Source organism: Chiloscyllium plagiosum, unplaced genomic scaffold, assembly GCF_037043375.1.
Source record: "Chiloscyllium plagiosum isolate Xiang-an unplaced genomic scaffold, Cpla_swu_hap1 HiC_scaffold_1, whole genome shotgun sequence".
Taxonomy (NCBI): Eukaryota; Metazoa; Chordata; class Chondrichthyes; order Orectolobiformes; family Hemiscylliidae; genus Chiloscyllium; species Chiloscyllium plagiosum.
This window is the reverse complement of record NW_028270139.1, coordinates 89,841,782-89,868,402: the sequence shown is the minus strand read 5'-3', so window position 1 is coordinate 89,868,402 and position 26,621 is coordinate 89,841,782. Positions and strand designations below refer to the sequence as shown.

The 26,621-nt window shown below is 42.4% G+C and overlaps 1 protein-coding gene across 3 annotated transcripts; it reads right to left on the bottom strand.

Moving 5' to 3' along the window:
- Positions 1-15,128: 15,128 nt before the first annotated feature.
- On the bottom strand, positions 15,129-26,000 carry smim15 (small integral membrane protein 15). 3 transcript variants are annotated; one of them, XM_043689387.2, is made up of 2 exons: positions 25,905-26,000; positions 15,129-17,343 (listed from the first exon to the last, which is right to left on the bottom strand). In XM_043689387.2, exon 2 carries the CDS (start codon positions 17,323-17,325, stop codon positions 17,101-17,103), a length of 225 nt encoding a protein of 74 aa, XP_043545322.1. In that variant the 5' UTR covers positions 17,326-17,343; positions 25,905-26,000; the 3' UTR covers positions 15,129-17,100. The 3 variants fall into 3 exon arrangements, with proteins under 3 accessions (XP_043545322.1, XP_043545325.1, XP_043545335.1); XM_043689390.2 differs by lacking the exon at positions 25,905-26,000 and adding an exon at positions 25,741-25,874; XM_043689400.2 differs by lacking the exon at positions 25,905-26,000 and adding an exon at positions 24,583-25,648.
- Positions 26,001-26,621: the final 621 nt, after the last annotated feature.

Genomic DNA, 26,621 nt, shown 5'->3' with positions numbered 1-26,621 from the left:
AGGCAAATTAGTTAATGTCAGAAAATCTGGCCAAGGAACAGCCAATGATGGAACTGCGGGCCAAGAAACAGTCAGTTAGTGAACATCTGATCAACAGCTGAAGATCTGGGTTCAAGTCCTACCTGCTCCAGAGGTGTGTCGTAACACACCTGAACAAGTCAAATAAAGATATCTCCTCTGTCCATTACCTGGATGAATGGATGACATGGGTGAGAGATAGTTCTGTATGTCATGGAGGATGAACGTATGGGTGGGATTAGATTAGATTAGATTAGATTCCCTACAGTGTGGAAACAGGCCCTTCGGCTCAACAAATCCACACCGACCCTCCAAACAGCAACCCACCCAGACCCATTTTCCTCTTTCTAATGCACCTAACGCAATGGGCTCTTATTGCTGATTGGTTATTTTATTGTGTTTGGAACAAGTCAGTTCGTGTTAATATTCTTGTTGCTTGTTGGTCACGGCATGTTAAATAGATGGCAGTGTTTATTGAGTAAAGGATTCTCAGTGATGAGAAGGCTACTGTCTTGGGTTGTGGTATGCTGTGGTGGTTGGAGATCTCCATAACTTTGTGATTGTATGTCAGTATGTGATCTATGATTTAACTTTAAAATTGAACTATTGGAAGTGGCGGTTATTAAGTTGAACCTTTTTGATAGTAACCTGTCATATTCACATGTGTGCAAAATAATTTTGATATTCTTTGAGTCATTATTATAGGCTGTGGCCAAACACAGCATAGACCAGTCAGCAATTGTATGCCATGCTGCAAATCCCTGGTTTATTCTGAGATTTTTCTCACCTTTGTTGGTATGAAGAATTGATTGGAGCTTCTTAGATGATATGTGATGGACTGCTTATTTCTGTTGACTTGAGTATATGTCATTAACTGTGTGAGTTGGAGAAAATGTATAGGATATTGTCTTTTGGTAGAAGTGATTGTTATAAGAGCAACTAGTGCGTTCATATTTTGTAAAGGAAAATTGAACTTTGAACTACACATGTGAAGTTCTTTGTCGATGATTTTTGTCATTGATGAAGTGGGCTTTTCCATTTGGAGTGTTGGAAACTGATTCTAGTGTGCAGGGATTGTGAGTAGAACCATAGTTCACATGGCTAGGTCAGTGTAAGTGGTCAAATAGGGACACTTGATATGAAGATGTGTTACTATGAGACATGTCGCTGAGAACATCAAAGAAATGGTATGGAAAGTTGCTATTCCTTCTCCACACTGACATTAATTTTCAATTATCGCTTGTTAAGGTTTAGGAAATACTAATGTTCTCTCCCATCATGTTGCCATATGATGAAAGTGTTGACATATCTAATTCAGATTTTAAGACTACCGGAGGTAAAAAAAATAAATAAATAGATCAGTAATACTTGGAAATGAATGTATTGGTTATGCTGGAGCACCATTTTGAGGTCAATGATTTGGACCTGTATTATTCACAGATTGTACCGTTCCTTTTATTCTGGGTAACTGACTGAAGTGTTGATTGTTTAAAATATTCCACGAAGTTGTCCATAATGATTGGTGGCAAAGGAGATCCCACAGCATCTTCAAAATGTTGTTTGATTATAAGTTTTTGGAATGGTCATAATGGTGAAAATAATTCAATGTCAAAACTGACACTTGTGTCTGACAAGGTGTCTGGATTAGAGTGGTGCTGGAAAAGCACAGCAGGTCAGACAGCAACCAAGGAGCAGGTGCTGCCTGAGCTGCTGTGCTTTTCCAGCACTACTCTAATCCAGACTCGGGTTTCCAGCATCTGCAGTCCTCGTTTTTACCTAATTGTGTCTGACAAGTTGATTGTCATTTTCTTTACCTTTTTTTGAAATGTATTAATGGGTGTGGGAAATACTGGATAGAGCATCATTTATTGTTCAGTGGACAGTTAGAAGTCAACCACATTACTGTAGGTCTAGAGTCACATGTGGGCTAAACCAGGTAAGGATGGCAGATTTTCTTCCGAATGAATATTAGTGAATTGGATAGATTTTTAACAGCAATTATTATATCATTGACATTAGGAAATATTTTCAATTCCATGTTTTATTGAATTCAAATTTCACCATCTGCTGGAGTTCAGACCCATGTCCAATGGCAATTTAGCCTGGAGGTCTGGATGACTCAACTGGTGATTGGAATATACTGCTCCATCTCCTCCCCAAAGAAATGTTTAGAGTTAGTGACATGATGAATGGATTTCTTCACTGGTAACTGGAACATTAGAACATAGAACAATACAGTACAGGCCCTACAGTCCTCGATGTTGTGCTGACTTTTTTAATCCTCCTCTAAGATCAGACTAACCTACATACCCTTCATTGTACTATCTTCCATGTGCCTGTCCAAGAGTAGCTCAAATGTCCCTAATGTATCTGACTCTACTACCCATACCCACCATTCCACACACCCACCACTCTGTAAAGAGCCTACCCTTGATATCTCCCCTTAACCTTCCTCCAAACACCTTAAAATTATGCCCCTCATGATAGCTATTTCCGCCATGGGAAAAAAGCCTCTGGCTATCCACTCTATCTATGCCTCTCATCATCTTGTACATCTCTATCAAGTCACCTCTTATCCTTCTTCACCCCAATGAGAAAAGCCCTAGCTCCCTCAACCTTTCTTCATAAGACATGCCCTCCAGTCCAGGCAGCATCCTGGTAAGTCTCCTCTGCACCTCTCTAAAGTTTCCACATCCTTCCTACAATGAGGTGACCAGAACTGAACAGAATATTCTAAGTGTGGTCTAACCAGGGCTCTATACAACTGCAGCATAACTTTGTGGCTCTTAAACTCAATCCCCTTGCTCGTGACAGCCAACACACCATATGCCTTCTTAATAACCCTATCAATTTGGGTGGCAACTTTGAGTTATCTATGGACATGGATCCCAAGATCCCTCTGTTCCCACACACTGCCAAGGATCCTGCCTTTAACCCTGTATTCTGTATTCAAATTTGACCTTCCAAAATGAATCACTTCACACTTTTCCAAGTTGAACTCCACCTGCCACCTATCAGCCCAGCCAATCCAACAACCTTCATGTCTTCAGCAAACTCACTGACCCACTCTTCCACTTCCTCATCCAAGTCATTTATAAAAACCACAAAGTGCAGAGGTCCCAGAACAGATCCCTGTGGAACACCACTGGTCACCAAGTTCTAGGCTGAATACATTCCATCTCCCACCACCCTCTGCCTTCTCTGGACCTGCCAATTCTGTGTCCAGTCAGCCAGATTTCCTTGTATCCCATACCTCCTTACTTTCTGAATAAGTCTACCATAGGGAACTTTATCAAACACCTTGCTAAAATCCATGTACACCACATCCATTGCTCTACCTTCAGCAATGTGTTTTGTCACATCCTCAAATAATTCAGTAAGGTTTGTGAGGTATGACCTGCCCCTCACAAAGCCAAGCTGACTATCTTTAATCAAACTATGGTTTTCCAAGTAATCATAAATCCTTACTCTCAGAATCCTCTCCAATACTTTACCCACCACAGACATGAGACTGACTAGTCTGTAATTCCCAAGATTATCACTATTCACCTTCTTGAACAAGGGAATAACATTTTCCACCCTCCAATCATCTGGCATTACTCCAGTGGGCAGTAAGGATGCAAAGATCATTGCCAAAGCAAAAGCAATCTCTTCCTCACTTCCTGTAGTAACCTAAGGTATTTCCCGTCTGGCCCAGGAATTTTATCTATCCTTATATTTTCAAAATTTCCAGTGCATCCTCCTTCTTAATGTCAACCTGTTCAAGCATATCAGTCTGTTTCATGCTGTACTCAGAAACATCAAGTTCTCTCTCAGTAGTGAATATTGAAGCAATCTGGCTAGATACTGAGCTGTTGGTGAACCTCAAGTGTTGACAGATGATTTTACAACTGCTTCAACAACATTGGACAGGAAGAAATGATATTAAGTTTACAATACAAAGGCTCAACAGAAAATCATCACCATGTAGGGAGAGTAACATGCTACTGATTTTCCACATAGGGTAAAACTGGCATGTGTTTCATAGGTATTGATGGTGAGGGTGTATTTTATCTTGATGTATGAGACATTTTCTAATCATGTTCAGAGATGTTATTACACACTGTTACACACATGTGTGACTTGAACTGGGCCAAGCGATAGGGACACTACCTCTACATGACAAGAAGCCCAACTTGGATATTATATCCTTGGACCATGATAACTATCGCATTTCCCTTGTCAGCAGTAAGTACAGGGAATGAAGTGTCTGCAGAAGGTCATCACTGAATTTGTGTTGGATTTGGATGGTAGGAACATAAACAGTTAGAAGTTTGTACGTTACTGCTCATTAAATATGCTGTGTCTTGGTTCAATCTGTTGGATAATCCTTTTTGCAATAATTGACTTCTGAGCCATTACACAGTTTAAAGGAATATCAAGACAGAGCCAATATTGGTGTGGCATGGTGGTTAGCACTATTTCCTCACAGTGCTATGGACCTGAGTTCAATTCCACCCTGTCTGTGTGGGTTTCCTCCAGGTACTCTGATTTCATCCCACAGTTCAAAGATGTGAAGGTTATTGGTCATGCTAAATTGCCTATAATGTTCAGGGATGGAATGGGAAGTCTGGGTGGGATGCTGTTTGTTGGTCAGTGTGGAATCGATAGGCCTTCCACACTATTGAGATTAAGTGAGACCTACAACATGCTTTTCAGCCAATGTTAGTTTCCATTTATTAAGACTTATAACTGTTATCCAGGGTTCAAAACACACAGGAGCAGTGGGGGAACTCATCCTTGAAAACACCAAAAAGATTAACGATGGGCTGTAAAAACCTTTATTTTTTGAATGTAGGTTTGCTCGTCTGAGCTGAAAGGTTCATTTCCAGACGTTTCGTTACCTTACTAGATAACATCTTCAGTGGACCTCATGGGAAGCAATGCTGAAAATTCCTGTTTTCTATTTATATGTTTGGGTTTCTTTGGGTTGGTGATGTTATTTCCTGTGGTGAAGTCACTTCCTGTTCCTTTTCTCAGGGGGTAGTAGATGGGGTCTAACTCGATGTGTTTGTTGATAAAGTTCTGGTTGGAATACCATGCTTCTAGGAATTCTCATGAGTGTCTTTGTTTGGCTTGTCCTAGGATGGATGTGTTGTCCCAATCGAAGTGGTGTCCTTCCCCATCCATATGTGAGGATACTAGTGAGTGAGAGTCGTGTCTTTTTGTGGCTAGTTGGTGTTCATGTATCCTGGTGGCTAGTTTTCTGCATGTTTGACCAAAGTAGCGTTTGCTACAGTCCTTGCATGGTATTTTGTAAATGATGTTAGTTTTGCTCATTGCCTGCATCGGGTCTTTCAAGTTCATTTGCTGCTGTTTTCGTGTGTTGGTGGGTTTGTGGATTACCATGATGCCAAGGGGTCTGAGTAGTCTGGCAGTCATTTCCGAGACTAATCTGCTGGTTCACGCACTTGTGGAAGGTGCAGATGAACTGAGCTAAGGGTATGTACAAATGGAGATTCAACTGGCAACAACTAGCAGTTTGATCTGTGGACTAATGACTGGTTATCGATGACAATGGGCTTCTGCCTACCAACAGCTATGTGATTGTTTCCTAGATAGCTGAACAGATTGGGACTGTTCAAGTTTTTGGAGTTAGGGAGAAGCCTTCAGATCTCCATCAGCTCAGGAGCTCTCTGTTTTCTGCAGTAAAAGCCATTCAAGCCGAGAGATCTTTTCTCCTTCAACAGTTGCTGTAAAAGCTGAGTTATAAAAAGGTCTCTGACTTATTAATTATAAGTTTGCCTCCTGCAAACCAAAGAAAATACTCAGAGAATAAAAAACGAAGAAGCACAGCCAAGAGCCAGCAGAAGAATCATTGTATTAAATCTTATGATTACCGAACTGCTTCTCCAAGTTTTTCTCTCTATCAATCACACTTAACGTGTTTTTTTTCCCTGTTTAAGGGGGTTTATAAGGGAGTTAGAGTTTTAACTACTGGGGTTATCTGCCAATGGTTCATAATTATTTGCCTGTAGCAAGAATCTGTTTACTTACAATGAATAGTAATTCCTGTTAAGTACAGAAACCTGGTCTATGCTTTCTGTCAAACTTGGTCTGAAAGACAGGTACAGAGGGGATTTTTGCATTGTTTTAAAAATCTTTAACTTTTGATAAATAGCTGAGCTTAATTTCCAGCACATTACTCCAAAGAAGCATGACACAGGTGACGAATGAAAGAGGAGCCACCCCCATACATGGGAGAGACAGGACAAAGAGAGTTGATGCAGGAAGCAGAGTTCCCAGTGTTTGTAGTTACATTGCAGTGTTAGCAGCATCCCACAACCTGAGCTACCAGCATTATGTTGCAAAGGAAACCCATTTTGTGCTTTCATGATAATATCTCTAATTCTATTAAATTTCTATCCTTCAACTTGGAATGAACATTACTGTGGTTAAAAAGAGATTTCCGTTTGTATAAAATAAGACAAAATCAAGATGATAAGGGATTGTAATGATAAAATAAGACAAAATCAGGGGGTGATGAGGGAGTGTAATAATAATTTGTTAAATAATGAACACAAATGGCAAGATATTTTAAACGTTTTAAAACCTTGGGATCAAATGCAAGTTGAAATGAGATTACTAAAGTTGAAAGTTATTTAGACCAAAAAGTGTTCCAGGGTGCCTTAAAGAGATGAGACATATTCTTCCTGAACTTTAAACTTTCCATGTTGAACTTTATCCACTTGCAAACATTATCGAAAATGAAGTTTCTCTACCACTGTTCCTGATTTTAACTTTTAACAAACGTCATTCACAAAGCATTTGCTTTGATTACAGTGATTAGTTAGGAACAATGAATCCAGGAAGACATTAAAATGTTTCCCAGGAAAATAAAAAAAAAAGCCTAAAAGAGCCTAACCATGAGGGTACGGTGGAACTTTGACCTTAACAGTTAGAAAAACATGGTTACCCTTGTAGATTACTGTTTCATTGATGCTGAGCCAACTTTTCAAATATTTTGATTTGCTTCATACAGACGTTATGGAATGCCTTTTGGAAATAAATTGCATTCCATTCCTTTATTTTATGGAGGCTTTTCAGCTATAATTTCATTGGCAAATCTTAACTGATGGCACATCCATATTGAGTGTGAACATCACATCTGCTGGAACAGATTTGACCAATTCTAGTTGTTTATTGAAGAATGAGGTTGGCATGGTATGATCTGCCAGGTGCTCAAAGGAGTACACCTTTCGAAATTAAAGTCTCCACAGCTCAACAGGAAGTAAAAGATATTGTAAAGCTTAAAAGATGCTGATCGTCCCTTGTGGAACCACAAAATAATTACAGATCTTTCCTCAGCTTGACAAAACAGCCGTAGATAATCTATCAACCTTAAATTCCTGTTTCTAGCTTGGTGATGATACCTAAGCATTAAATTTCAACTGTTACAGTTTAGCACTAAAGTTATTTACTTCTGTGATGTATGGGTGGTCAAAACTCTTGAGAAATAAGAAAAGCCTGGGACAATATTACTTTTAGTTTGAATTTGAGGTAAAACAAAATTGTGGAGGTAAGGATGCTACCAAGATATACAGACAGATCTGGCAAAGGGACGAGAATGTGGGGAAAATGTGAAGTTATCCATTTTGACAGGAACAATAAAAATGCATTTCTATATGAGAATTGTAGAGCTGTGAGATGGAGGAACTCACCTAACGCATTAATCAGGAGGCAGTTGAGTATGCAGATTTGACATATTTAAGAATACTAATAGAATGTTTATCGCTGAGAAGACTTGAACATGGAGGTATACTTGTCGTAGAGTGTTCATTATTGATCTCCTTATTTATAAAATATGCATAGCGTTAGAAAGTTCAGGGAGGTTTATTAGGCAAATATCTGGAATGGGTAAGACTTGTATCACTGAAGTTTAGGTGGGTAAGAGGTAGCTTGATTGAAACGTGAGATCCTGAGGAGAGCAGGACAAGATGGAACAAGGAGTTACTGTTTAAAAATAATGGGATCTCCAATTTATGACAGGTGAGAATTATTTTTTCCAAGAGGGCCATGACCCTTTGGAACTCTCTCAAAAAGTGGCAGGAGAATCCTTGAACATGTTTAAGGCAGTAGTAAAAAGTTTCATCATATTTTGAGGACAGGTAATAATGTGGAGTAATCCGATGAATCCTGGTCTTACTGAATGGCTGACCAGGCCTAAAGGACGAAGAGCTTAAAAGTGTGTTGCTGGAAAAGCGCAGCAGGTCAGGCAGCATCAAAGGAACAGGAGAACCGACGTTTTGGGCATAAGCCCTTCTTCAGGAATGAGGAGGGTGTGCCAAGCAGACTAAGATAAAAGGTAGCGAGGAGGGACTTGGGGGAGGGACGCTGGGAATACGATAGGTGGAAGGAGGTTAAGGTGAGGGTGATAGGCCGGAGAGGGGCTGGGGGCGGAGAGGTCGGGAAGAAGATTGCAGGTCAAGAAGGCGGTGCTGAGTCCGAGGGTTGGGACGAAGAAAAGGTGGGGGGAGGGGAAATGAGAAAGCTGGAGAAATCAGCATTCATCCCATGTGGTTGGAGGGCTCCTAGGCGAAAGATAGAACATAGAACATAGAACATAGAACAATACAGCACAGAACAGGCCCTTCAGCCCACGATGTTGTGCCAAACATTTATCCTAGCTTAAGCACCCATCCATGTACCTATTCAATTGCCGCTTAAAGATCACCAATGATTCTGACTCTGCCACTCCCACAGGCAGCGCATTCCATGCCCCCACCACTCTCTGGGTAAAGAACCTACCCCTGACATCCCCCCTATACCTTCCACCCTTCACCTTAAATTTACGTCCCCTTGTAACACTCTGTTGTACATGGGGAAAAAGTTTCTGACTGTCTACTCTATCGATTCCTCTGATCATCTTACAAACCTCTATCAAGTCACCCCTCATCCTTCACCGTTCCAACGAGACAAGGCCCAGCACTCTCAACCTATCCTCGTACGACCTATTCTCCATTCCAGGCAACATCCTGGTAAATCTCCTCTGCACCCTCTCCAAAGCTTCCACATCTTTCCTAAAGTGAGGCGACCAGAACTGCACACAGTACTCCAAATGTGTTCTTACCAAGGTCCTGTACAGCTGCAACATCACCTCACGACTCTTGAATTCAATCCCTCTGCTAATGAACACTAATACACCATAGGCCTTCTTACAAGCTCTATCCACCTGTGTGGCAACTTTCAAAGATCTATGAACATAGACCCCAAAATCCCTCTGCTCCTCCACCTTACTAAGAACCCTATCGTTAACCCTGTATTCCGCATTCTTATTTGTCCCTCCAAAATGGACAACCTCACACTTGACAGGGTTGAACTCCATCTGCCACTCCTCAGCCCAGCTCTGCATCATATCTAAGTCCCTTTGCAGCTGACAACAGCCCTCCTCACTATCCACAACTCCACCAATCTTCGTATCGTCTGCAAATTTACTGACCCACCCTTCGACTCCCTCTTCCAAGTCATTAATAAAAATTACAAACAGCAGAGGACCCAGAACTTATCCCTGCGGAACTCCACTTGTAACTGGGCTCCAGGCTGAATATTTACCATCTACCACCACTCTCTGACTTCGACTGGTTAGCCAGTTTTCTATCCAACTGGCCAAATTTCCCACTATCACATGCCTCCTGGCTTTCCACATGAGCCTACCATGGGGAACCTTATCAAATGCCTTACTAAAATTCATGTACATTACATCCACTGCTCTACCATCATCCACATGCTTGGTCACCTCCTCAAAGAATTCAATAAGACTTGTAAGGCAAGACCTACCCCTCAAAAATCCGTGCTGGCTGTCCCTAATCAAGCAGTGTCTTTCCAGATACTCATAAATCCTATCCCTCAGTACCTTTTCCATTACTTTGCCTACCACCGAGGTAAGACTAACTGGCCTGTAATTCCCGGGGTTATCCCTATTCCCTTTTTTGAACAGGGGCACAACATTCGCCACTCTACAGACCCCTGGTACCACACCCGTTGACACTGAAGATGAAAAGATCATTGCCAACGGCTCTGCAATTTCCTCTCTTGCTTCCCACATAATCCTAGGATATATCCCGTCAGGCCCGGGGGACTTGTCTATCCTCAAGTTTTTCAAAATGCCCAACACATCTTCCTTCCTAACAAGTATCTCTTCTAGCTTACCAGTCCGTTTCACACTCTCCTCTTCAACAATATGGTCCCTCTCATTTGTAAATATTGAAGAAAAGTACTCATTCAAGACCTCTCCCATCTCTTCCGACTCAATACACAGTCTCCCACTACTGTCCTTGATCGGACCTAACCTCGTTCTCGTCATTCTCATGTTTCTCACATACGCATAAAATGCCTTGGGGTTATCCTTGAGCCTACCCGCCAAAGATAGTTCATGCCCTCTCTTAGTTCTCCTAATCCCTTTCTTCAGCTCCCTCCTGGCTATCCTGTATCCCTCCAACACTCTGTCTGAACCTTGTTTCCTCAACCTTATGTAAGCCTCCTTCTTCCTCTTTACAGGACATTCAACCTCCCTCGTCAACCAAGTTTCCCTCACACGACCATCTCTTTCCTGCCTGACAGGTACATACATATTAAGGACACTTCGTATCTGTTCCTTGAAAAAGTTCCACATTTCCACGACATCCTTCCCTGACAGCCTAAGCTCCCAACTTATGCTCCTCAGATCCTGTCTTACAGCATCATAATTACCCTTCCCCCAATTGTAAAACCTACCCTGTTGCACGCACCAATCTCTCTCCATAACCAAGGTGAAAGTCACAGAATTCACCATCACCAAAATATTCACCAACTAACAAGCCCATCACTTGTCCCGGTTCATTACCAAGTACCAAATCCAATATGGCCTCCCCTCTGGTCGGACAATCTACATACTGAGTTAGAAAAGCTTCCTGGACACACTGCCCAAACACCGCCCCATCCAATCTACTTGATCTAAAGAGCTTCCAGTCAATATTTGGGAAGTTGAAATCGCCCATGACTACTACCCTGTGGCTTCTGCACCTTTCCAAAATCTGTTTCCCAATCTGTTTCTCCACATCTCTGCTGCTATTGGGGGGCCTATAGTAAACACCCAACAAGGTGACTGCACCTTTCCTATTTCTGACTTCAGCCCATACTACCTCCAAAGGCAGATTCCCCTCAAACTGCCTTTCTGCAGCCGTTATACCATTTCTAATTAGCAACGCCACCCCCCTTCCTTTTTTACCGCCCTCCCTAATCTTACTGAAACATCTGTAACCAGGAACCTCCAACAACCATTTCTGTCCCTCTTCTATCTACGTTTCCGTGATGGCCACAACATCGTAGTCCCAGGTACCGATCCACGCCTTAAGTTCACCCACCTTATTTCTGATACTCCTTGTGTTGAAGTATACACACTTGAACCCATCTCTGTGTCTGCAAGTATTCCCTGTCAGTGCTACCTTCTCCACAGCCTCCCTACATTCTTGGACATCCTAACAAACAGCTAGCCTACTTGCTGAACTACAAGTCCAGATCCCATCCCCCTGCCAAATTAGTTTAAGCCCCCCTGAAGAGTGCTAGCAAACCTACCTCCCAGGATATTGGTGCCCTTCTGGTTCAGGTGCAACCTGTGCTGCTTGTACAGGTCCCACCTTCCCCAGAATGCAGTCCAATTGTCCAAATACCTGAAGCCCTCCCTCCTACACCATCTTTGCAGCCACGTGTTCAACTGCACTCTCTCCCTATTCCTTGCCTCACTCTCACGTGGCACCGGCAACAACCCAGAGATGACGACTCTGTCTGTCCTAGCTTTTAGCTTCCAGCCTAACTCCCTGAGCTCCTGAATGACCTCCCCACCACTCTTCCTACCTATGTTTTTGGTGCCAACCTGCACAACGACTTCTGGCTGCACACCTTCCCCCTTAAGAATTCTGAAGACAAGGTCCGAGACGTCTCGGACCCTGGCATCCGGGAGGCAACAAACCATCCAAGTGTCTCACCCATGTCCACAGAACCGCCTGTCTGTCCCTCTAACTATAGAGTCTCCTATAACTAGCGCTCTCCTCCTTTCCCTTCTGAGCCTCAGATCCAGACCTCGTGCCAGAGACCCGGTCACTGCAGCTTATCCCTGCTCGGCCGTTCCCCCACAACAGTATCCAAAGCGGTATACTTATTGTTGAGGGGAACGACCACAGGGGATCCCTGCACTGCCTGCTTCCTCCCCTTCCCACCTCTAACTGTTACCCAGCTACTTCTGTTCTCTGCCGTAACTATGTCCCTGTAGCTTCTATCTATCAACTTCTCAGCCTCTCAAATAATCCTCAGTTCATCCAACTCCAGCTCCAGTTCCCTAGCGCGCTCTTCTTCCCGGCGTCGTGTTGCCATGGTCTGGCGATGGAGGAGGCCAAGGACCTGCATGTCCTTGGCAGAGTGGGAGGGGGAGTTGAAGTGTTTAGCCACAGAGTGGTTGGGTTGTTTGGTGCGGGTGTCCCAGAGGTGTTCTCTGAAATGTTCTGCAAGTAGGCGGCCTGTCTCTCCAATGTATAGGAGGCCACATTGGGTACAGCAGATGCAGTAAATGAGGTGTGTGGAGGTGCAGGTGAATTTCCGACGGATATGGAAGGATCCCTTGAGGCCTTGGAGGGAAGTGAGGGGGGAGGTGTGGGCGCAAGTTTTGCATTTCTTGCGGTTGCGGGGGAAGGTGCTGGGAGTGGCGGTTGGGTTGGTGGAGGGGGTGGATCTGACGAGGGAGTCACAGAGGGAGTGGTCTTTCCGGAACGCTGATAGGGGTGGGGAGGGAAATATATCCTTGGTGGTGGAGTCTGTTTGGAGGTGGCGGATATGACAACGGATGATACGATATATCTGGAGGTTGGTGGGGTGGTAGGTGAGGACCAGTGGGGTTCTGTCCTGGTGGCGATTGGAGGGATGGGGTTCAAGGGTGGAGGAGCAGAAAGTGGAGGAGATGCGGTGGAGAGCATCGTCAACCACGTCTGAGGGGAAATTGCGGTCTTTGAAGGAGGAGACCATCTGGGTTGTTCGGTATTGGAATTGGTCCTCCTGGGAGCAGGTGCGGTGAAGGCGAAGGAATTGGGAATATGGGATATTCACCATGGACATCCAGTCCCTATACACCTCTGTCCCCCATCACGAAGGCCTCAAAGCCCTCCACTTCTTCCTTTCCCACCATACCAACCAGTACCCTTCCACTGATACCCTCCTTCGACTGACTGAACTGGTCCTCACTCTGAACAACTTCTCTTTCCAATCCTCCCACTTCCTCCAAACCAAAGGAGTAGCCATGGGCACCCGAATGGGCTCCAGCTATGCCTGCCTCTTCATTGGATATGTGGAACAGTCCATCTTCCGCGGCTACACTGGCACCACACCCCACTTTTTCCTCCGCTACATCGATGATTGTATCGATGCTACCTCTTGCTCCCACGAGGAGGTTGAACAGTTCATCCGCTTTACTAACACTTTCCACCCCGACCTCAAATTTACCTGGACTGTCGCAGACTCCTCCCTCCCCTTCCTAGACCTCTCCATTTCTATCTCGGACAACCGACTCAACACAGACGTTTACTATAAACCGACTGCCTCCCACAGGTACCTAGATTACACCTCCTCCCACCCTGCCCCATGTAAAAACGCCATCTCATATTCTCAATTCCTTCGCCTCTGCCACATCTGCTCCCAGGAGGACCAATTCCAATACCGAACAACCCAGATGGCCTCCTTCAAAGACAGCAATTTCCCCTCAGACATGGTTGACGATGCTCTCCATCGCATCTCCTCCACTTCCCACTCCTCTGCCCTTGAGCCCCGCCCCTCCAATCGCCACCAGGACAGAACCCCACTGGTTCTCACCTACTACCCCACCAACCTCCAGATATATCGTATCATCCTTTGTCATTTCTGCCACCTCCAAACAGACCCCACCACCCAGGATATATTTCCCTCCCCACCCCTATCAGCATTCCGTAAAGACCACTCCCTCCGCAACTCCCTTGTCAGATCCACACCCCACACCAACCCAACCTACACTCCCGGCACCTTCCCCTGCAACCGCAAGAAATGCAAAACTTGCGCCCACACCCCACTCTTCCCTCCAAGGCCCCAAGGGATCCTTCCATATCCGTCTCAAATTCACCTGTACCGCCACACACACATCATTTACTGCATCCGCTGCACCCAATGTGGCCTCCTATACATTGGGGAGACAGGCCGCCTACATGTGGAACATTTCAGAGAACACCTCTGGGACACCCACACCAACCAATCCAACTCCCCTGTGGCTGAACACTTTAACTCCCCCTCCCACTCCGCCAAGGACATGCAGGTCCTTGGCCTCCTCCATCGCCAGACCATGGCAACACGACGCCTGGAGGAAGAGCGCCTCATCTGCCACCTCTGAACCCTCCAACCACAAGGCATCAATGCAGATTTCTGCAGCTTTCTCATTTCCCCTCCCCCACCTTTTCTCAGTCCCAACCCTCAGACTCAGCACCGCCTCCTTGACCTGCAATCTTCTTCCCGACCTCTCCGCCCCCACCCCCTCTCCAGTCTATCACCCTCACCTTAACCTCCTTCCACCTATCGTATTCCCAGCACCCCTCCCCCAAGTCCCTCCTCCCTAGCTTTTATCTTAGCCTGCTTGGCACACCCGCCTCATTCCTGAAGAAGGGCTTATGCCCGAAACGTCGGTTCTCCTGTTCCTTTGATGCTGCCTGACCTGCTGCATTTTTCCAGCAACATATTTTTATGCTCTGATCTCCAGCATCTGCAGTCCTCACTTTCTCCTAATGAAGAGGCCTACTTTTGGATGATGCATCACTGTAGGAAGCAATTTCCTTACTACTTCATAATATCGAATGGACCAAAGGGATAAACTGCAGCAAATTGCTGAGTCTTTAGCAACACCTCCAAAACCTGTTAGTCACAAAATAGGATACAGGCAGCCAATCATATATGTCCCTAGCATTAATATAACTTCAATTGCACTGCATGAAAACCCTAAAATGTCCCTCCCGGCAGATATTTCGTTATTTGCCACACTGACTACAGAAAATAGCATACTCGTTTGTCAAAAAAAGCTGAGAGTAAGCAATAATTGGCAGATTTATCAGCAATGGCTGTAGCTCAAGATTGAAAGAAAATAAACTATTTGCATTAACTGATGCTAATTCATGAAGACATCCATTCACATGACTTGAGTGGCAGCAGCAATGCCAACATTTGTTGCTTGACCCTAACAGCTAATGATGAATTTGAGCCACATTCATAAATTATTACAGTCCAGGTACCAGAGGAAGGGATTCCCAGGTTATGGTCTAGTGACAAAGAAAAAACCATGATAGTTCCAAGCTAAGCTGATTAGAGAGTGTTCCCATCTGTCTGCTGCCATTGTTCTAAAAGGTGAAAGAGGTTGGAAGCTGTTAGATCGAATGACTCCCTTTGCCACAAGGTAGCATTTGAAAGATTGAAGCTTCTAAGAACCCTAGAAAAATGGAAATCAAAAATTTGCAGTCGTAAGAATTGCACCTCGCACAAAGGAAGATGGCTGGAGGCAAATCATTCCAGTCCAATAACTACACGGGAAACCTTCTCTTATGATGTGGCTTAAGCCCAACCACTACCATTGGCCCTCTGTTGATTGAAGGTCAGTAATGGGAATATTCTCTAATGGTTGCAGAGAGTTAATTGTTATATTAAAATTGTTGTGATTGGTATAGAACATCAAAAGCTTTTTGGTCTCAGTTAATTATAAATTCCCACCATTTTTTGCTCAGCCATAGACTAATGATAAATTCCAGCACAGGTTATTGGCAAAAGCTGTGCTGGTACAGTTATCAGCTAGCATATTTGGTAATAGAAATATAAAATGTTGGAAATACTCAGCAGGTCTGGGGGGATCCATGAGCACAGAAACTTGACATTTGAGATCAATAACCTTTCCTGAAATGTTTTTCTCCATTGCTGCTACCAAACCTGCAAATATTGCCTGTCTTTTCCAGGTTATTTTTTATAACATTTCCAGTAATTGCAGAGTTAACATTTTGTAAGATAAAGCAGGTTTAGTGTAAGTGGGAAATTGCTAAGTAATTAAAAGTTTAAGGAATTAAAGTACAGTAATTAAAGTTTGATATGCATCACACATTAGCAGCAGTCTACTGCCATCACATTTATAATAAACACAGATTCATAATATCTTTAGAGCTTATGTAGATATTCCCTTTTGCAATGTACAATGCCTCCACAAAGCATACTAATGAGTGATGCCATTAACAATCAACAAAGCAACATTCAACTCATGCCATTCAACAGACCATATAACAATCTTTACAGTATATAAGATACTATTTAGTTTCTCCATGCTCTGAATTAAAGAGCACCACCTGCTTGGAAAATTATTTGGCAAAAATTCTGTTTTGAGACAGAGCAGCTTGCAACATTTTTATAACATTACATGCAAGTGGTGTAATGCTGATGTGTAAAACAATTTACTTCATATCGGTTATTAGCTAATAAAAATACCACAAAGACTTTCATCTGAAAATGGTTTTGCTATGCAAAATAATTATTAAATAAAAGGGCTGCAGGTTTTTCCTTCCTCGATATTATTTTGTAACTGTGAATTAAATCCAATCAATAACGGTTCAGGTTCTTCGCAAAATAGAATTCAATATAAATTAGAGGTTATTTTTCAATTCAGAAACAGTAACCTTATATTGACTCACAAACATTATTTTTATGAATGTATCAATATATTGATTTCAGTGCAGTGATTCAATACACTTTCATAATCACAAGATTACAGGTTTTATGAAACAGGAATGAGAATGTACATTTCGAATAGGAAGTAGAAAATGTAAAGCATTAATGGAAGTTTTTATCCCAATATTAAAGAATATCATAAAACCCCAAAACTTGAAATATTAGAAGCAAATTTCCAATGAAACAGTTAGTGAATTATGGTGCCATCCTTGGGAAGTTATTGTACAATATAACTGCAATTGTTAAAGATGAAAAACAAGCTGCATTTTTGTTCATGATGAGGAATGTCTCCTGGTTGTATGTTCAATCCTTTTTTGGTCTTTTTGCTTTATTAATATTTTCTTGACGCTTTTGTTTCTTCTTCTGTTCTCGATCTCTGGCCTCAATCATTTTTGCCAGTTTCCATGAAAGCACTGCACTTGCTAAGAACAGTGGGGTTAGTGCCAATATAACTGTTGAAAGGAATCCATATGGGTCTTTTGCAGCCCATTCGACAATGTACTCTGCCCAGCTTCTGATGTCCAACATTCTTGTTTACACAACAACCTGGAAAAGTAAAGTAATGCATTTGATTTAATGCAAATACTCACTTCGAGAGTACACTTTTTCCACTTTTTATTTTTTAAATACACCCTTCGTCGAGCAATTCCAAAAGCTACTTTTTGTAATGTTGCACTACGGAGAGATGCTGATAACAATTCGCTGCATTCACTGAAGCCAAGGAAACAACAAGTGTGAATATCACCAAAACCAGGGTTCAAGCCTGGAAAACTCAATACTACCCAGATCTGCAACAGGAAAAGCACACCACATTTGTGGTGAGCAACTTCATGAGGAATCACACTTGCACTGAGTCAAGTGTTCATGTGCGAGCATTCCTGTTGCCCGATCAATTAACATGAATTCAGAAAATAAAATGTAGATCCTACGGAGAGCTTTAGGGGAAGTACTTCAAGTCCAACAAAATATCTCATAAGCTATGAGCTAATCAGTGAATGTAGCCCAGCTTTTCTTGAATGCAGGTACCCTGTTAGAAGGGCATGTGTACATCAAGGTATAGTGAGAGTAGCACAAGGCAAGTATGTCATCACAGAATTGTCACAGCACAAAAAGAGACCAATCAGTCCAATATGCCTGCAGTGGTTCTATTACCGAGGCAATCCCCTGCTTTTACCTCCCCTTATCTCTGAACATCATTTCTACCCAAATAATCTTCCAATGCCCATTTAAATTCCTCAATTGAGTGTGCTTTTACCACATTTCTAGGAGGTACATTCCATACCTAAAGTAAATTTGCCATAAGCCAAGAGGATCATTGTCCCACTCTTTCATTAAGACACAGATGACTGGTGTTGAGTTTAACATGAGGGTCACCACATTTCAGACATGGGATAATGTTGGGAATGCAAGACCTGCATAATAACCTTAGCTGGTGAGCGAATTGAACCCATACTGTTGGCATCACTCTACACCGCAAACCAGCAGTCCAGGCAACGGAGTTAACCAACTCCATAACTACACACTGAGAGGGGCAGTTTTCTTCGCCGCCACCCCACCCCCCCCCCCCCCCCCCCACCCCACCGACATCACTCCTGCTTTCTTTGCAAGTCACTTTGAAATCTCTGTCCTTTTTGTTTTAAAAGCAGCAGGAACAGCTTCTCCTTATTTACCCTGTCCAGCTCACACCTGATTTAGAAACCCTCTCAAATCTCCTCTTGGCCTTCTCCCCAAGGACCAAGGAGAATAGTCCCAACTTCTTCAATCTATCCTCACGACTGAAGTCAAACATAATTTATTAGATTACTGCATTTTTAATTTGCATTTTGGTTTTATAAGTCTATGTATCCTAATTTCAAAACTTCAACTTAACTTTTTTAAATAAACAGCACTAAAACCCAAGTCAACTCATATCATTGTTTGTTTCTCCCAATCTGTTCCCAATAGTGCTGATTCAATTTAACGTTGATGCGGAGGGCTGGCAGTCCAGGATTCAAATGTATGATTTGTGTGGTCACCCACTGGAGTGGTTATGTATATACACTGTATAAGAAAAACCTTGTCCTGCCAACTTCTTATAGCCAAATTTAAAATGACAGGAGAGATATGGAACTTCACTTCAGTTGGAAGATGAGAAGCTAAGGTTGCTCCTCTAGGAGCAGAGAAAAATTTTAATATAGGTTTTAAGAAGAGTAATGATTGGGTAAATATTGAGAAACTGCTTCTGATAGCACAGTCACCAAACAGAGGACACAGAGTTAAGCAAATCAACAAAAAAGGACCAGAGGGAGAGCACACCCTGCAAAAATTGATCTCCAGTTTTGCTGGTAGAGAAAGGAATTGTGAAAATTAGAACATAAATGTTGCTTACTGCATGGCCAATCCCAAGATATGTCTGAAGGTCATGAACAATCCAAATTTAACATTGAACTGGCTCTTTTGATTTACAAATAATATTATTGACAAATATTAGGTTAATGACTTTTTGTTATGTGTGACAGCAATGCTACCACAGTAAACTAAAAATTCATTATTATTTATTGGATTCTAAAAGGACATAGTGCTGTGGGCTGTTATCTAATCCTTTCAAGTAGAGTTCCTTTGCTAGTATTTCAAGGAAACGGTAGGAGCTAGGCATTCAGTTTGTCAGAAACGTCATTAAATGTTAGTCAAATAGTTTTAAAAGTCAGCTAAATTTACAATGGTGTTTACATCATTATTTCTCTCTGAAATCTAGCTAATGTTAACTAATCATAATATGAACTGAATCTATAGATCATCTCATAATATCCCAACAACAGGTTGTTTTGACTGAGCACCTCTACTAATGCTATCCGCACCATCACTGATATTCGCAGTCAAACTGGTTCCTAGCTATAATATGGAGCATCATTAAAACAGTAATCAGATACTCTGGGGGGGGGGGGGGGGGGGGAAAGAAGGAGTGAGGTAATTGGTGAGGCTTCTCCTGGAATACAGTGTCCAGTTCTAGTTGCCCAGTTATAGGAAGGATATTATTAAGCTGGAGAGAGTTCAGAAGAGATTTACCAGGATGTTGCCAGGTATGGAAGGTTTGAGTTATAAAGATAGGCGTGTACTTATTATTTTTTAAATTGGAGCGTAGGAGTTGAGAGGTGACCTGATAGAAGTTTATAAAATAATGACAGGTATAGATAGAGTTGATGGCAGTCGGCTTTTCCCCAAGATGTGGAATTTCAAGACTAGGGGGCACATCTTTAAAGAGAGGAGAAAGGATTAAAAAAGACATGAGGCAAACTTTTTACATGGGGATGGTTTGCTTGTGGAATGAACTTGCTGAGGAAGCGGCAGATGCCACTGTATATAACAGTGTTTAAAAGACATTTGGATAAGTACATGAATAGGAAAGGTCTGGAGGGATATGGGTCAAGAACAGGCAGATGGGACCAGTTTAGTTTGGGATTACATTTGGCATTGTCTGGCTGGACCAAAAGGTCTGTTTCCGTGCTGTATGACTCCATAAAAGCTTCAAACAACTGAAGAAATTTGCAAAATTCAACTATTTCAAACTATTTATGTCAATGCGCTCCTGATTGGTCTCCCATGTCCTACTCTTAAGTTGAGGTCATTCAAAACCCCTATTGCTTGCCTTGATTTTCAAATTATTATGTTTATTTCAAAGCACTCCAAGGTTTGGTCCCTCCCTGATTCTCTAATCCCCTCCAAAACTTCTGTGCTCCTCTGGCTGCTTGTGCATTCCCAATCATAACTGCACAATTGGTGTCTTCAGCTGCCATGGCCCCAACATCTGGAATCCCTCCCCTTATTTCAGCACCCCACTTTCTTCTTTTAAAGCACACCTTCAAACCTATTTGACCAAGCTTTGGGTCATCTGACATATCTCTAATGTGGCTCAGTTTATATTTTAAATTTATAATACTACTGTGAACCACCCGGAACATTTCATTGCATTAAAATGTAACATAAAAATGTAAACTGTTGTTCATTTAAGACAGCAGATATTATTTCATTCAACTAATGAGGATGGATTTCAGAGCATTAAATGGTCAGAATGTGAAACGCAGTTTGCTTTAAGGTCCAAGCAGATAAGCTTTAAAGTTGTGGAGTGGGTGATATTCATTGGACTTCTTGATTTCAGAGTTGACCTTTTCCCAGTGGTGTTTTTTGTACAGGACAAGTGTCCATCAGGCAAAGGCAGAAGCCAACATTTGTGCTATATTATAGATTTACCATAAAACTTTTCTAAATCTTTTTAAGTCTTTTCTTGCCTAGCTAACCATATGGCCCAGTATGAAACACTTATTACCCATTAAACTTAAGATAATTTCTTCAATTTTTGTTCAATTATTTTCAAGAAAATCAGAATTATACACCACTGAAAGAGGCCATGTGGCCCTGCACATGGTAAAGCCTTCCAATCACCCCACATGCTTTCCGTAAGATCTCACAAAATGGACTTTTCTTTGAAATAGAGGGTATCCAAGTCAACTGTCATTTGCAAACTATTCCTTCCATTTGTACACCCTTTATAGATGAACTTGATCAGATTACCTAAAAAGGCAACATCTTTACTTAAAAATATAAAATAAATGCAACTTCAGAAAGATGCATTCCAGGCGAGCTAATTTAATCAATGCGTCAGGCTGTTAACATTCTCTCTTTTGTGCACTTACACACCTCCCCGTCAATAAAACTCCATCCTTCTTTTCACCCAGCTAGCAAATGCACTCACTGTTGAGGTGAAGTGGCCTTTGTCACTTGGTCTTCCTACCACTACCACCCCCACGCCAGCCCCTCCAAAGAAGCTGCTTCAGTTACTTTGAGGTATGCTTAGTGGAGCCCAGATCAGTTTGAATCATCAGTTTCTCCTCCCATGAGGTGAGATGTTTAGTTACTGTGAGGCATCCCTGAAGAGCATATTGTGTGGGGGCCATGGCATCCCATGTCAGCTTTTCTCTCCCTTGAGGCAAGATGTTCAACAGCCGAGAGTTAACCCAGCTGGCATCCATTTGTGAACTGACAAAACATATCACACGTGGCTAGACTCAAATCGCAGGCAGCAGAGGGATTCAACCCCATATGATTTTAAAGCTAACACCACGTCTGCTATACAGCCAAGATTTGTTTTCCATTGGGGATTACAAAAATGGCAAAGGTATACTTTAATACATGAATGATCCCTTATAAAGGATTTCTGTACTTTTATTTCTAATATTTACCTTATTATAAATTATCAGGAACCCAGCTGTGCATTTAGCTTACTGAGAACATGGTAAAGAAAGTCTGTGAGCTTAAGAAAATATTTTAAAATTGGAATAGGACTAAACTACATGGCCACTCTGAGCACATTTTATTCATGATTAAGATTGTAGCTGGTCTTCCACCTCAACTCCACTTCCCTGGCTGACCCTCATAACTATCAATGCTCACCATTTTCGCATTGAGGAATCCCTTGCATAGAGATTTCAGGTGAAGGAATTTCTCCTCATCTGAGACCAAAACAGTCAATCCCTTCGACTAAAACTAGTTCCAGATTCTCAAGCTGCCGGAACCAGCCTCTTAACACAAGTTTATTCTATTTGATCTCTCATACAAAAACCCTTTCATCCTAGCAATCAATCTAATGAACCTTTGTTACACTTCCTCATTCACCTTTGAATCCTCCCACTTCCTTCAAACCAAAGAGGTAGCTATGGGCACCCGCATTGACCCCAGCTATGCCTGGTTCTTCCACATACAACAGTCCATCTTCCACAGTTACACCGGCATCATTCCACAACTTTTCCTCCACTACATTGATGAATGTTATTGGCACCACCCATGAGGAGGTTGAAAATTTCAACTTCACTAACACCTTACAACCTCAAGTACACCTGGGCCATCTCGAACACCTCTCTCCTCTTCCTGGACCTCACGTTCTCCATTTCTGGCAACCGACTCAACACGGACATCTATTTCAAACCTTCCTCATGTAAGGCAACAATCATTTACCTTCTTAATCCATATTAACTTTATGCAAGAAGCCAAAAGGGTACCCAAATTCCTTTGGGCATCAATGTCTAATCATTTTTTTACCATTACATAAACATGGTTTTTCTGTTGCTTCACATTTCCCCAGCTCTGCCAGTTTAAGTCCACTCACTTAAGACAACTTTATTCCTTTGCAGAGTCTTTACATGCTCCTCTCAGCTAACATCCGCACCTACTTTTGTCAACAAAATTAGATTATACTCAGCCCCTGAATTTATCTAAGTTATTAAAACAGACTGAATAGCTGAGGACCCAGCACTGATCGTGTCACTCCAGTCGTATCATATCAACTGAAAATGACCCATTTATTCCAATTTCCTGCTTCTGTTCCTTCAACCAACTTTCCACAATGGTAATGTATTATCTTCAAACCCATGAACATTAATATTGTGCAAAAACCTGTCACGTAGCACCTTACTGAATGCTTGTGAAAATCCACTGGTTTCTCATCATCCAACCAGTTTGTTACATCCTCAAAAAATTCTGTTTAGCTGAGTTGTCCTTTCAAAAGCAAAGTGCCAAACAGCCTACTTCTCCTAATCCAAAGTTCCCCAACAAAATGTTGACTCTTATTTTTGTTTGTATCCTGTTTTGACTTTCACAATACAATATTCCAGCATTTTCCTGGCAGGTGATGCCAGTCTAAGCTAGATTTCAGTTTCCTATTATCTGTCTCCTTCTTTCTCGAAAACCAGAGTTCTGTGGCAACTTTCAATCCAGCGTGACTTTCCAGAATCTATGCCAAAACTAAAACTGACCACGAAAACACAAGTGAGCCGTAGCATGCAGACGACTGCAGGGTCATTGATCACAGTGTTCCAGGTTTTAAAGACATGCTCAACCTCTTCAATTCTGCATTCAGGAAATAACAATACTTAATTTAAAATAAGCCACAAAAAGCAAATTGAGGAAAAGAAAACAAGATAGTGAATTTAAGAGACAGAAAATGTAAAGCAAAATAATTACATATGCAACAATAATTAAATCCTAAAGGAATGGGAATTCATGTTTGTAAAAATCAAACCACCAGGGCCAGAGGGGCTAATTGACAGTGACTAATAATATTCACATAATTAAAAGTTGACTTTAGGATAGGATAACCACACACCCTTCACATTGTTTAATCCTGAGCCTATAGGTAAGTTGTCATTGTTGCAAAGATTGTAGAAGAGCAAGGTAAATTGGATAAAAACTTCCTGATTTCCATCTTTATCTGCAAATATGCAGGCACTAAATGCTGCTGTAAAATTCTCTCAACAGTGGTCAGTGCTGATAACTTTCTATTAATCCCGATGCAAAGTAAATTTGATTTGATTTATTTATTGTCATGTGTATCTTGTTTCAAAAAACAGTGTTGTATAGTGTCACTACTCTCCAGCACCATTTTAAAACAAAACTAAAACAGAGAATATAAAAGGCAAAAAACTGAGAAAAAGAAAGAAAAAAAGGTGTCCAATTTCACAGTCCTTCTTGTTAAGTGCTCCGCCATGGACCATGGGCCTGGTGAGTACCCTTTTGCCATGTCACCACTCTTCAGCGTCATCTCAGCTCCACCTGACACACTTGCCACCATGAGTCCTCAATGAACCTCATCAATGCAGACACCAATGCCAAGTACCACTCCTGCCCAAATTCAGCTCCAACACTGCTAGGAGTCCACTTTGAGTCCACCTAGCCAATGGGGTCACTGCCACCAGGTCTCATACTGGGCCCAAACTGGCCTCCATGAGAGCAGGTACCACAGGAACCTAAACTCACCTCCATCACAGCAGCCATGAGTCAGCACGAGGACCGCCTCAAACACAGAAGCCGCCAGGAACACAAACTTGCCTCTGATACTGCTGTTATGAATCCGAGCTGGGCCTACTTGCCACCAAGCTCTTCACGAAGAGATAAGTTAAAATAAAAAGAGCAAAAAAAATGAAAAAAGCAAATGGAGCAGACAAACCACAGGCTCAGAAGCACTACTCCACTGCCATCTTACTAGATGCTGTATAGGAAATTTTGAATATTTAAATATTAAATATGATATGATATGTTTATACTGCAAAAGCAATTCAGGTCATTTGAATTATCAACTAGAATGTTCTCAGTTTTACATGTACTGCAGTTGAATACAACAGCATAGCCTTATCAAATGATCAAGGCAGTGAAGCTCTTATTTCATCAATAACATTTGACTGGATTTGTTATGAATTCATATGAGACAATATCAACTCCAATCAACAATTCATCCTTTAAATTTATTTAAGTCATAGGTGATCTGTACTTCAACTTCATCTTCCGACTTTTGCTCTACATGTCTCAATGCTGTGGCTTACAAAAAAAAAACCCCACAAATCTCAAAGCATACTATCTTGATAATGTCAATTATCTCAGTATCCAGTCTGTTGGGGAGCATTTCAAATTTTTCACTATCCTACGTTTGGAAAATATGCTCCTGATTTCACTCTTAAAAAGCTTAATTCCAAGTTCTGAAGAATTTGTAATCCAAATGCCAACTCAGACTGGCTCTTAACTCAGACCTGCTGAGTTTCTCCAGCATGCTGTTGATTTTATTTCAAATTTCCAGCAGATTTCAATTCTGATCTGTGCCCCCACTCCTAATTATGCTGTGGCCAAGATTACAGGTTACCCAGCATCGTCCAGGCCAGTGAGCAAGCATCTGAACTTTGAGATGTCTTCCCACTTGAAACTTCAATCCAGCTCCCATTTTTTTTGAACTGGAGAGCGATTCTCTCTCCTTCGCTCGCTCAGCCCACACCCATCAGGTTCAACCTGAAGCGATGCCACATCCTCCACAACAACAACAACAACACTTTCTGAAGAGAGATCCCTGATACCATCTCTCCCCACAGATGGTATCACACCTGCTGGGTATTCCCAGCACTTTGTCTGCTTTAAAAACAAAAACACCTTCCTTGGATCCAGCCTCAGCTTAATCCTCGCTTCTCCCTGCCGGAGCTGCTCTGGCTCTTGGCCCGGGCCCCGCCGGCCTCGGCCTAGTAGCCTCGAGGCCCCCGTGCGGGGTCCACCCCACGGTCCCCTCGCGTCCTCCCTCTCTCGCCTCCAGCTCTCACCTTCAGCCACCGGAACAACAGCGAACACCGCCTCTGCCACGCATGCGTACACGACCGCGCCCGCCGGAAGTAGAAGCCGGGGATCCACGTGCGGCACGGGCTGGGGGAGGGGGGTCAGAGGTCACTGGTGCAGCTGACCTCCAACAAGGACTACATTCAGTGTTGGCAAATGGAAAACACAATGCAGAGCAGTGCCAGTTGCTGCAGTAGTGATTACAGCACAAGACCAACTTGTAACACGCTATCTGAGCAGAACAATAGAATTATCAGTGAATTCTAGAGTGATAATAAAAAGGCATTTGGCACCCCTGCCTGCATTGAGTCCAGAGTTATAGAGTAATACAGCACAGAAATAGACCCTTCGGATTGATCGGTGCATTGCGTACAGGACATTGGCGAGGCCACTTTTAGAATATTGTGTTCAATTCTGGTCACCCTGCTAAAAGAAAGTTGTTATTAAATTTGTAAGGATTCAGAAAAGATTTATGAGGATGTTCCTGGGTTTGGAGGGTTGGAGTTATGGCATGAGGCTGAATAGGAGGAGAAGAAGGGCCTGTGCCCGAAACGTCGAATCTCCTGTTCCCTGGATGCTGCCTGACCTGCTGTGCTGTTCCAGCAATAAAGTTTCAACCATGAGGCTGAATAGGCCTCAGGATGTGTATATGAATAGGACAGATATAGCTGAAATGCTGGCAAATGGGATATCTGGCCTGCATG

Excerpts from the sequence above, each read along its gene's own strand:
- smim15 (XM_043689387.2), bottom strand. The coding sequence starts at position 17,325 with ATGTTGGACATCAGAAGCTGGGCAGAGTACATTGTCGAATGGGCTGCA.